General features: G+C 38.6%; 1 protein-coding gene across 1 annotated transcript in view; it reads left to right on the forward strand.

Moving 5' to 3' along the window:
* The first annotated feature begins 717 nt into the window (after positions 1-717).
* The window catches only part of LOC129235381 (very low-density lipoprotein receptor-like), a 28,829-nt gene continuing 17,431 nt past the window's right edge, over positions 718-12,115 (forward strand). The window contains exon 1 of the mRNA XM_054869195.1: positions 718-906. Within this exon, the coding sequence (XP_054725170.1) occupies positions 846-906 (61 nt within the window). The 5' untranslated portion in view covers positions 718-845. The remainder of the gene's footprint in view (positions 907-12,115) is intronic.

Genomic DNA, 12,115 nt, shown 5'->3' on the forward strand with positions numbered 1-12,115 from the left:
CCTTTGTGTGGAGTATAATTTTAAGCAAATAGCTGGCATCGCTGGTGTCTCTCTCATCAGGCTGAGATTCGGACATTTGGCTCTGACTTTTGACTACATTTGCGGATAAAGCAGGTTTAGATGAATTTCATTAGAACAGATTAGAATTAGAATTAGAAGAGAATTCGAATTTCATTAGAATGAAATTAGTATTTTTCGTTCAAGTGGGTCTTTGCATGACTACCCATATTACCTAACCTTATCTAGCTAATTAAAAGATGCTGCTCTCATAACTTTTCAACCAATCTGTAACATAGTTTTTAGTATTCTTCATATGCGATATCCTTTCAATAAATCAGGTCTAATCACTGTTCAAGATAACAAATTCCGCGAACTATTCCGTAGCGGTTAAAGCTCATAAGCCAAAAAAATACATACATAACTAAGATCCAAAAGTGGCGCAAGAAATACGGTAACACTTGTGTGTTTGCTTGCCAATCAATCTCCGGTAAAATCACTTGGCAATTGCAAAAATTTCGTACTGATTGATTGGCGGCCATAATATATATATTTATGATGGCACACACATATGTACATACATATGACACATACATACATATGCATACATATCTATATTTCATAAAAGATCACAATTATTAGCATTGGCTCTCTTCTCAGTGCGTCTATTCGTTCGTTAGGTTTGAAGCAGATGCTCAGTTCAGTCTTTATCAAATGCGACTTAGGTGTGCATCTTCATTTTTCGCCCGAGAGAAGTATTGATATATGTTTATATATTATAAAAAGTTGAAGTGAAATTGAAATTGGGAAAGTTTACATTTGAGCCGATATACTGCTTAGAATTTGCAATGATTGAACACTTTAAATATTTGCTATGTGCGCTATTGGCAATTTTTCATGTGTCTGCTGGTAAGTACATAGAACAAGATAACATATTTTCGAAGTGATATTGAGATGCGGTCAGGTCTTTAAAATTAATAACAAATTGTATGCATGCAAGTTACGGATTTTGGGTCCGTTACACTAAAAAAAATTAAGGGCCAGCTGCCCAGGAAAGAAACACTTATAATTCTTTTAATATAATAGTTCACAATTATTTTTATTCTACACAAATTACTTAATCTAATACAGCTATCCCGGAACCCGTCTCAAACTCCACTAACTGGACGCGGTGACGGTCGCTTACTTTACACCTTCATTCCCCAGCTGCGGCGCAGTCGTTGTGTAATTTGTCTGAGACCGGACTTGGCCTTGACTTCCCACGGGTGCATTATTGAATGTAATTGTGCAACAGGTAACGTCTCCTGTTGCGTTGCATTGTGAAATTGAAATATGCTGACACTGCGGCACGTGTAGCGAGCAGCCGTGGGAGCGTCGCAATAAATGCGACTGCAGCGTGTTAACTCTTCCCCCTCTAAAGATCTACGTCCCGCAGATCATGATTTGGAGAGGTGACGTTTTTTGGTCGGTTCCGAGAACTTGATTGCAGTATCGACATATTCAGCTCAGGAAGTTTTGCTCCAGTTGTTAGCTTTCTCCAAATTAGCAAAATGAAGACCATTAGCAAAATAAGTCCTAGGGCTTCGGATGTTGCAAACCAGTTGGTTTTATCTTTCAGGTAACCCAAGAGTCGTATGTTTCCGGAGGTCATCTCGTGGACGAGATTGAGATCCACTGCCAGGCTTCTATTCGTTATGGTGGGCAACACGGGTGGGAGCACCTGCACGCCTGAACTGCTAGTACTCCAGTAGGTTTGGTTATTTATTGTAATAGTCTCGTTCTCCATCTGCAGGATATAAGAGCCAGATAAGTGTTTAGGTGTTTTACCTGACCATATGCTGCTGTTGAAATTATCCAAGAATATTGTGTCCTCCTTGAGCACCTCAACCGTTGTTTCCGTGCCAATTACGTAGCGGCAACTTGTTTGCCCACCCTTGAGTAGACGTGGTAGACATTCATCTTCGGACAATAAATCTAGGGCTTCCTGCTTGCAGACCATGGCGGTGGCGAGGTGGAGACAGCTATTTTTAATACCATATGTCAGCTGTTTATTAATTAAGATTGTCTTGTACTTCAGATCAACTCTATGACCATCCTTCAAAATAGAGCGCGTGATCAAGTGATTAAACCTTGTTTGAGCCACCTTTGGCATGGACAGCACGTAAAGTAGAAGAGTGCCGTTCGTGTAGATTGATGGTTCACTATATTCAATGGCTTCGACGACGTTACTGTACGGAAGGACTTCGATTTCGCTTATTAGGCTATTTATTTCCTCTTTATTCAAAAGATTGCTGTTTGCTACGCCTGCTTTGGCCATTTGACATGCCCGTATTAATCCCCTAACGTCATCCTTGAGAATCATCAATTTGTGCTGAATCTCCTGTGAAAATTTGGCTTGGTGAGTACGTCCCAGGACGTCGTTCGTGGCCGTTGCAATCCCGTTCACAACCTGTAATAACTCTTCAGTTTTCTTGAAAATTTCAGAGTTTACCTTATACTGTAAGTTATTGTTGTCTATTATTTCATTTTGGCTCCGCAGGATTTCATCCCAATCTAAAGCATCAGGTGAGCTAGCAATCCACTTCCAAGCTGACCCGATCCAGTTGATTGAACGCTTTGGTCTTTTGGCTGTAGGACCCTTCAGCTCTTCAAGTTGAGTTCGAATTTTTTGTAACTGATAAATGGTGACATCTGTGATTGGATCGGTCTCGTTCATCCTGGCAGTTTCATATTCTAGGCGGTTTACAACCCTCTCGTAGCGCATTAAGTCGATGATGTGGACCAGTTTGAAGTGTCCGTTGATTATCCAGCCGTACCCATCACGAACAGTTAGAACAGGGGAATCTAGGTTGAATACAACATATGCTTGTGCGTTTCCACAGAGGCAGATTCTACAAATTAAATTACAAAATGTTAACTTAATCCTACTTTATTTTCCACACAGTTTACCATTTTATAAATTGAATTTAGACAAAGTAATGTTTACATATTTGGTTGGAAATTACGACAGAGGGAAATTTAAACGTAAATACCAATTAAATAGAATGCAATTGATTTTGAACTAAATTATAGCTACTTGAAATTTATTGTAGTTACAACCTTCGAAAACATTTCTCCATTCATTGGCAGTCAAACTTAGTAATAAGGCCTTAAATTTCTAATACTATTACTAGTGAGTGGAGTCTGGGAGGCTAAGGGTTATCGGAAGTTCGTGAGGACTCAGGAAGTGATGTTAAGAGTGGAACTTTCTTTGACAATTATTTTTTAGTATTTTATTACTATGGTTAGTTTCATTAGTAAACGTTAGTAAGTTAGACTAATTTTATTGTAGTAGTTTCTGTAGATTAATAAGTTAGTTTCGTTTATTAGTTTTAGTTAGCGAGTTAGTGATTCTTTATTTTTTTCTTAAGGAATGCTTTCCCGTTTTTTTTTTTTTTTTTTTTTGTTTTGCGCTTTTTAGCGTTTATTCGTGTGCAATTCATGCAGTTTTATTTCTATGGTCTTAAACCTTTCATATTTCCATCGCTTTTGTTTGCCATGGCACAATTTTATTTGTCGTTTTTTTGTGTTTTTTTTTTTTTTAACCATAGGAATACAGACGTAAACTCAGATGACATTGGAAGGCTCGCGGTTATCCCTTTTAGCCATAAGCGTTAATGATTGCAAATGGCCTACTCATGGCACGAGTGACTTCACGTCAATTAAAGCCATAGCCTTTTGGTGGAGTTGAACCACTTCGATTGTCGTCACTCGAACCATCGAGTAAACTGGAATTGAACCAATATGACTTGATCGAATACAAACAAAATTTGTACCCAAACGCCTGGGACTTAAGGATCTATGCATGAGTTTTTTGTCTCTTGACCAATGTTGGTTGGAATATTCTTGACATTTTTTTGTCTCATTTGTGTGTGGGATTTCCCACTTTGGATAACGTTAGTATTTTTTATATTACTAGACATTTCTTATGTCTGATTTGTGGAATTTTTTCCCACTTTGCGTGATAATAGTCGCATTTCTGTTTTCAGCGACAGCTTCTTTTTTATAAAGCGGTTTCTTTTTGCTTTTAATTTGTTTGTTGGCGATAAATAATTCATCACCACTATGAAAATTGCGAGGGGGCGAGCGAGTTTTATTATGTCTTGTATTTCTACTTTCTTGTTCGTGTAATAGAAGGGCTTTTACGTCATCATTAGTATGTTCCCTAAAGTTTGTCAATTCTTGGTAATTTATTCTCGCAGTTCTGTTAAGGAAAATATCAGCGGGCTTCCGTTTTGTTACCGAATGTATTGTATTATTGTACCTGTCTACCGTTATGGCAACGCGCTCTTCGGGTGTTAATCTAGGAAACTCAACGCAAAGGCAGCGATATATTTCAATCAGAGTGGAATGTAATCTCTCGACTTGACCATTGGCCTCACTTCGCTGCGTTGGCGTTTGGTAAACCTCTATTCCTAAGGATATAATATAGTTTAATACAAGTGGTGTCAAAAATCCGCGCTCATTGTCCATAACTAAAGCCCGTGGCACTGTGAAGTAGTGCAGCGCAACTGTTAGTTTTATTCGCAAATGGGTGGAAGATTTGTTTTTTATTGGAAATAGTTTGGCAAATTTTGTAAACTTATCGATGCAACTCAAATATTTTTGTCGCTCTATTTCGAAAATATCGATGTGTAGGATCTCACACGGATAACTAGGAATTGGGGTTGGCTGAAGGTACGGTTTTGAAGGGTGCCTATCATACTTATTTAATTTACATGTTTCGCATTGACTAACATACTCTCTGATTTGCTTGGACATTGCTGGAAAATAGAATTTTTCAAGGATTTGTTCCCTGTTTTCGCGAGCATTTCGATGAGCACGTTTGTGTTCTTGCTCGATTATGTTGAATACCCTATCAGCAATCGTTACATCCTCTACTATGCGTTGCGTGATCCTGATTTTGTATTTACTGAAGTTATTAACATACGCATTTTGCAAATTATGAATTGAACCTTCAGGTATTTTAATTCCGTTTATTACGTTTGGGTTAAGATTCTTTTTGAGAAGAGGCACCAGGTTTTCACAATTTAGTATGGGCATCGTAATAAAGTATCTTTTATAGCCCCTATGCGGTTCTTCGCTACATTCGCAACTCGCCCCCTGCCTAAGTATTATTTGGTTCCTAAACACGTTTATGGGTGCTTCTACGTGTGGTATGAGGTCTGAGCTATCCTGTTCGGCAGAATGCATAGTACCTTCCGATGCAGTATCTGTATCAGATGGTGCGTCAGCTACAGTACCCGATGGCAGAGCAACGATTGAGTCTGTGAGTGCGTTCACTTCCGTCTTAAGACGGGAGAGTGCATCGGCGACCACATTCGTCTTTCCTGGTTTATAAATTATCTCACAATTATACTCCTCTATTCGAGCTTTCCATCGCTTTAGCTTTGCGTTGTAGTTGCGATTACTCACTGAAAAGGTCAGCGGCTGGTAGTCTGTGTAAATCTTAATTTTCTTTGCACCATACACATAGGAACGTAGATTGTCAAGTGCCCAAACAATAGCGAGGAGCTCTTTTTCATTCGTGGCGTAGTTCTCTTCTGACTTATTCAGGGATCGCGAAATATACGCTATAGGTTTATCTTCGCCTATCACCCCTTGTGATAGAACCGCACCAATAGCGTAGTTCGATGCGTCTGTCGTCAGGTTGAATGGTTTGGCGAAATCTGGGAAGGCTAAGAGATCAGCAGGCACTAAAAGTTGTTTCAAATCGTGGAAAGCTTCCAGAGCCTTCTCGTCAAGCTCAATTTTTACTTTTTTAGAGGCGTTGGCTTTTACCTGTGCATTTACCCCTCATGTGAGGTTGGTCAAGGGTTTAGCGACCTTGGCATAGTCCCTAATAAACTTCCTATAGTATGAGGTCATACCTAGGAAACTCTTTAAATCCTTCAGGTTTTCTGGAGGTGAAATCATTTTAATTGCTTCAACTTTTTTAGGGTCAGCGCGTACTCCTTCGGGAGTAATTATATAGCCAAGAAATTCGACTTCTTTTTCAAAAAAACATGTTTTTTCAAGATTAACTTTCAAGTTTGCTTCTAGGAGTCTTGAAAAAACCTTCTCAACGTTATCCAGGTGTTCGTTTGGGTCTTTGCCAAATACGATGATGTCATCGATGTAGACATAGCATATTTTGCCAATGTATTTCTTCAACACATCGTCTATCATTCGCTGGAAAATAGCGGGCGCATTTTTTAGACCAAACGGTAAACGGAGGAATTCATATTTCCCGTTCATCGTAGAAAAAGCCGTTTTAGAGATGTCCGAGTCTTTCATTGGTATTTGGTGGAATCCAGACGTTAAGTCTATTGTCGTGTAGTAATTCGCCTGTCCAAGGCTGCAAAGGGTCGCGTTTATGTCAGGAATTGGGTAAGTGTCAGCGATCGTCACTGTATTTAGTCGTTTGTAGTCGATCACCATTCGGTACTGTTTTTCCCCGTTCGCCTTTGGTTTTTTAGGCACTACCCATATTGGTGAATTATAAGGGCTCTTTGAAGGCCGGATGACACCTTCCTCAAGCAGCTCATTCACTTGTTTTTCAACTTCGTCCCTCATACACGCTGGATACCGGTAGCTTTTACTGTATATTGGTTCGGAAGTTGATGTTTTTATTTCAGCACGGATATTTGTCTCTACGAGCTCATTGCCATTTAAAGGTTTAAAGAGCTCCGAATATTTTTTTAATAAGGTTTCGACCTTCCCATGAATTCCCAGAGGCAAATCATTGCCTATTGTAAAATTGACATGGCAAGACGTGCGTGCCTTGAGTGGAATTTTGTAATCCCCTATTTTTAGTAAGTTATTTTTCCTATCAATTACCGCACCTAATTCTCTCAAGGTGTCGTCCCCAATGATCCCGCAGAATCCACTTAGAGTAGGTAATACAAAGAAATCAAATTCAGTGGAGTTCCCAATGCTTTCAAATAATTTTACTTGTACCTTATCTTTTATTGGCACAGTACCCCCCACAGATGCCACACTAAAAATTTTCTGCACCGGAGTTGTTTTTTTCGAGATGGTTTGTCTAATGAAGTTTTTGTTGGCACCGGTGTCTACTAAAAAATCTAAAACGCGGCCATCCGGCATCGTATATTCTAGGTATGGTACGCTAGATGGCCGGAGGACAGAAAATCCTCAGATTTTTTGTCATTGCTAGGTTCTTGATTGGCATCCTGCTCTTCGCTCACCCCTTGAGCTATGTGACTTTGCTGTTTGACGTCCTGCTCCTCGCGTTCCTCTTGCACAGTGTGATACAGCCTTTGTTGCTTCCGTGGGAGATTTTCAGACCTCGCACTACGTTTAAAAGGATTGGGTCGATTGATATAGTTTACTTTGCGTGTCTGCACTGAAAGATCAACCTCCATCCTCTCAACTGGCGGACGCGACGTGGAACTTTGGATGTCATCTCTTGAAAAAGGACGATAATTTTTTGGGTATTGTGCACGCTGCTCTTGAGCGTGCCATGTAGGTTTTGGTGGCAATTGTGGAGGTTTGAACCTATTTGGGGAGTAAGGGGTGCTCGGTAAGTTGTTTATGGGCACCACCACACGATTGCTAGCCGTGGAAGAATGAATTGCAAAATTTCTAAAGTCGACGTTTTGGATCTCTAAGCATGCCGAGTAAGCTTCCGGCAATGTTTTAGGACGCTGTATAAGCATCATTCTCGACATTTCCCCATTCAACCCGTGTATGAATACGTCTAGCGCACGGTTGCGCTAAGTTTCAACTAAAACTCTTACTGTTTCGTCCGTGTAGGACTCGGTTTTTATTTTGTTGATAATGAGAGAGAATTGATGATTTATCTTCGCGTAGAATTCATCAATTCTCATTCCCTTTTGCTGAAGTTGATGCAACTGGTGCTCAAGGGTGCGAATATCCCTTTTATCTGCATAGTGCAGAGAAAGGCACTCTTTGATTTTCGACCAGTTGCTATCGAAAATGTTATACGAAATTAGTGCGGAATCAGCAGCACCCCTCACCTTTTGTCTAATGTGCTGTAAAATTGCCCGATATAGGGGCTTACCCCTCACGACCTCGAAGTCCGAAAGGATGACTTCTACCGAGTGCACCCAGGACACGTAGTGGACAGGATTCCCATCAAAAATCTGCAGCTCCTTGACACAGTCAGGGAGTCGACTGATGTCCCTTATGTCGGCTTCCGTTTTAGGGGCTTGTGCTACCATCTCTTCACTGGGTTCCGTCTGGTCATTGGCGGTTGGTGTAAACATCCTGGAGCTTATTGAGTCCAGGCGGGATACCCGTCTTTCGATGGTGTTCATTTTATCAAGCAGGGCGTTAACTGCCCCCGTTAAATTTGTTACCGTGGCCCTCAAATCTTCCATCTTTAAAAGAAAATATAAAGGAAATTCTTTAGTCAACTTACGCAAGGATACACTCTAGTTTCATTAGCGCCTTTATTGTATGTTCAGCGTACTGTGGCTCTCCTTGGCCTTACGCCCTATGATCCTTTAATTCTTTGCTGAGCAGGTTTATCAAAAACCCTTTTTCACTTTTTTAATTTTGCCAATCGATTTTTTTTTTATATTTTGTTATTATTTAATACACTTTCTTTTATTTCATCCACTCTCACTTTTAACACTCCTGGGTCCCTGCTCGGGCACCAGTTACGGATTTTTGGTCCGTTACACTAAAAAAAATTAAGGGCCAGCTGCCCAGGAAAGAAACACTTATAATTCTTTTAATATAATAGTTCACAATTATTTTTATTCTACACAAATTACTTAATCTAATACAGCTATCCCGGAACCCGTCTCAAACTCCACTAACTGGACGCGGTGACGGTCGCTTACTTTACACCTTCATTCCCCAGCTGCGGCGCAGTCGTTGTGTAATTTGTCTGAGACCGGACTTGGCCTTGACTTCCCACGGGTGCATTATTGAATGTAATTGTGCAACAGGTAACGTCTCCTGTTGCGTTGCATTGTGAAATTGAAATATGCTGACACTGCGGCACGTGTAGCGAGCAGCCGTGGGAGCGTCGCAATAAATGCGACTGCAGCGTGTTAACTTGCATATATGTTTTTTTTTGTTGTTGTTTTGAAGGCCGCAAAGTGTGAGACTTGCCTTTTGGCTCACCCACTAAAAACCCACCCCAGCTCCGTTTTCCCCCTACCGCGGGTCAACCGTAAATGATTACTTCACGGACGCTCCCCTCCCTATTGCCTATTGCCAAATTCTTAAATACCTATGTATAAGTATATACTTGCATGTATATATGTATGTATATATGTACACACGCACACACGTATCTATCGAGATTGTTAAATGTATAATGTCTCGAAATTTCTTGTTTACTTTATTTTTTCATTTACAAGGTGGCGCAAAATTAAGCATCAATAAATTATGTTTTTGAATAGCTTTTTAAATTAAAAAAAAAAACTCAACTAAATAAAAAAGTATTTTGAGTGATGGAATACGGCACCATTTGCAAAAATTATAAATCTTCCGTTAGGGTGATTAATTTTGCGCTCCTTGTATTTTCACATACTAAAACGAAACATTGTTCATGATTTCATGTGAATACATAAGAGTTTCTATGATTATAAAAAAAAAAAAACAAATAAAAAATACTAAAACGAAACCAAAAGAAAAAACAAAAAAAAAAACAAATACAAAAAAAAAAACATTTAAAAATTTAAAAATTTTAATAATTTCCTCTTATACAAATTAGTCATTGCACTCCGAAAAAAGAATTTCGGTCCTTTAAGAATATTTTTAAGTTATACGGGGTCTTAAAAATACGTGTCTCCTTTTAAGTAGTACCTTATTTTGACAGTGGTCACAATACAATTCTAAATCTTCCGATAGGGTGATTAATTTTGCGCCACCTTCTATTTTCACATAAAAAACAAAAGCTAGAATTTTTTACCTTTCATCAATTTTTCTCCAAATACAAATTGAAATTATACAAATGAATCTTTACTTTCCTATATTTCCTATATACATATTTGGGTCCTTTAAAAATATAAAGAATATTTTTTTTCAAATACAATACGTCTGTATTTTTAAGCAGTACTTTGTCTTGACAGCTGTCACAATACATCTCATTCGACAACTGCTTAGCCAAAAACCCAAAACTCTTTGATATGTATTGGATATATGATTGTTACATTAAAAATGTTAATGCTTTTAAGGAAACTTAGGCCTTTTATTTTTGCGTTTGTAAGCATTTGTGTCAGTATCGCGACAAGTAGGCCAACAGTATTCGTCAAGCATATGCGTAATGTCTTGTCCTTTAAAGCGCTTTTCAATAGCCGCAATGTCTTGATGGAACCTTAATTAATTCTCTATCCCTTAATTCGGGAAGATCATCAAAAATCTCCATTGAAGCCGCTATACGTTCTTCCGGTGAGTACAGAACCGCTGGAATAACCGATTCTACATTAGCGTAGCGAATTTTGTTGCGGCGAAAGTATTGGTACCCTTTAGTTTGAGTAAAAGTAGCACAGTTCACTGCAGTGCTCCGTACGTGGTAGCCAAATTGTTGGTACAGAGTACTTTATTGTTGACCTTCCATCAGTAAACTTGCATAAATTTCTATAGCAATAGTCGCACACGACTTCCGGAGTATACCACAAGTAAGGAACATAAGCAGTCTTGAATATTTTCTGAAACGAATTAACCACTGTTTTCGTAATATTTTTAAAATGTTTACTTGGTGCGAATATGCCACAAACGTAACAAAAGTTATTTCGAGTCGGGTACTGCATTTTTCGTAAGATGAAATATACAGAAAGACGTTTTCGCGCAACAGAACTTAAAACAATTGTCAAAGTATAGGTCTCCTAGTAGCGCAACTGTCAGATGATCGGAACTTCCGGAACTGTAACAAACACACAAACGGCACAGAGTGTGTTGTATGAAACAATAAACTAAAGGTGAATAAGTTGTTTAAAAATTTGGAGTCCCTTCAAGTTATGCCGAAAATTTAGAAAAAATTTTTTTTTTTAGAAAAAAAAAATTCAAGAAAATCTGAGAATTGATAAATTTTTTTTTGTTTTAATTTTACATAATAAAAACATTTCCACGAGTTTGCCTGCAGAAATCAGCGCGATTGGATCACGGAAAAAGGGTTAAAAATTGATCCAAAGTTTTTCACACAGGCGGACTACGAGCTCTATTATTTTATACATAAAAAAAAATTCTGACGTGTACATGAAAATCGCCGATACACTTATTTTTATTTTTTCTCCCCTTTCCGAAAAAGTATATTTGGTTCATAGGACAAAAAAAAAGTTCGTTTTTGTAACGCAGTGTTATGGGCAATTACTTCCATTTGCATACATTCAACCATCAAAACATTTCAGCATCAAACAGATTTGATCGCGTTGGACACGGCATAATTTGAAAATTAGCCAAAAAAGGCGCTTGTGGATTGCAAATAGGTTGCAGCAAAAATCTGCAAGTGGAAGACCACAGAAAATAACTGGGCGCCGAAAGTGATTTCTTGAGAAAAATAGCCGCAAACTCCACATTTGTCAAGAAATCTTGTTAGTGAGCTTAGAACTGAGTGTGGGGTCGAAGTTTCACATGAAACAGTCCGCCAAATTTTGCAAATGCTCAATTTTATCTACTTCACGAGTTGCTCGGAAGAAGCCTTTGCTCTCTGCACAGCATAACGAAAAGCAGCTATATTTGGCTACAATGTATCTGGCTCAACCAGCTCTCAGTGAGTGGGATGATGTGCTATTCAAGGTCGATGGACCTAATAGAGTATGAAGGCAGCCATTAAAAGCACTGTGTTCGGAGCAGCAGCTAATCCCGTTTCACAATCTAGACACTAATTTCTTAATTATAACCAATATTTATAATATCTGCAATAAGCTGGTCACCTTAAAATGTTATGTTATATTATTTATTATTTTTATACATTTCTTACTATATTCTCTTTCGCTTAACGACATACAAACATACAAAGTATACGCAGGCTTTTGCTTAGCATAAGGGATGTATACATAACATTGCTTCTCTTTTCGCTAGTCTAATGCAGTTACATATGCATATATATATATATATATACGTGCATATGTTCGCGAATTGACATTAGCAGTTCAACTTT

This window comes from Anastrepha obliqua, chromosome 1 (assembly GCF_027943255.1).
Source record: "Anastrepha obliqua isolate idAnaObli1 chromosome 1, idAnaObli1_1.0, whole genome shotgun sequence".
In the NCBI taxonomy this organism is placed as follows: domain Eukaryota; kingdom Metazoa; phylum Arthropoda; class Insecta; order Diptera; family Tephritidae; genus Anastrepha; species Anastrepha obliqua.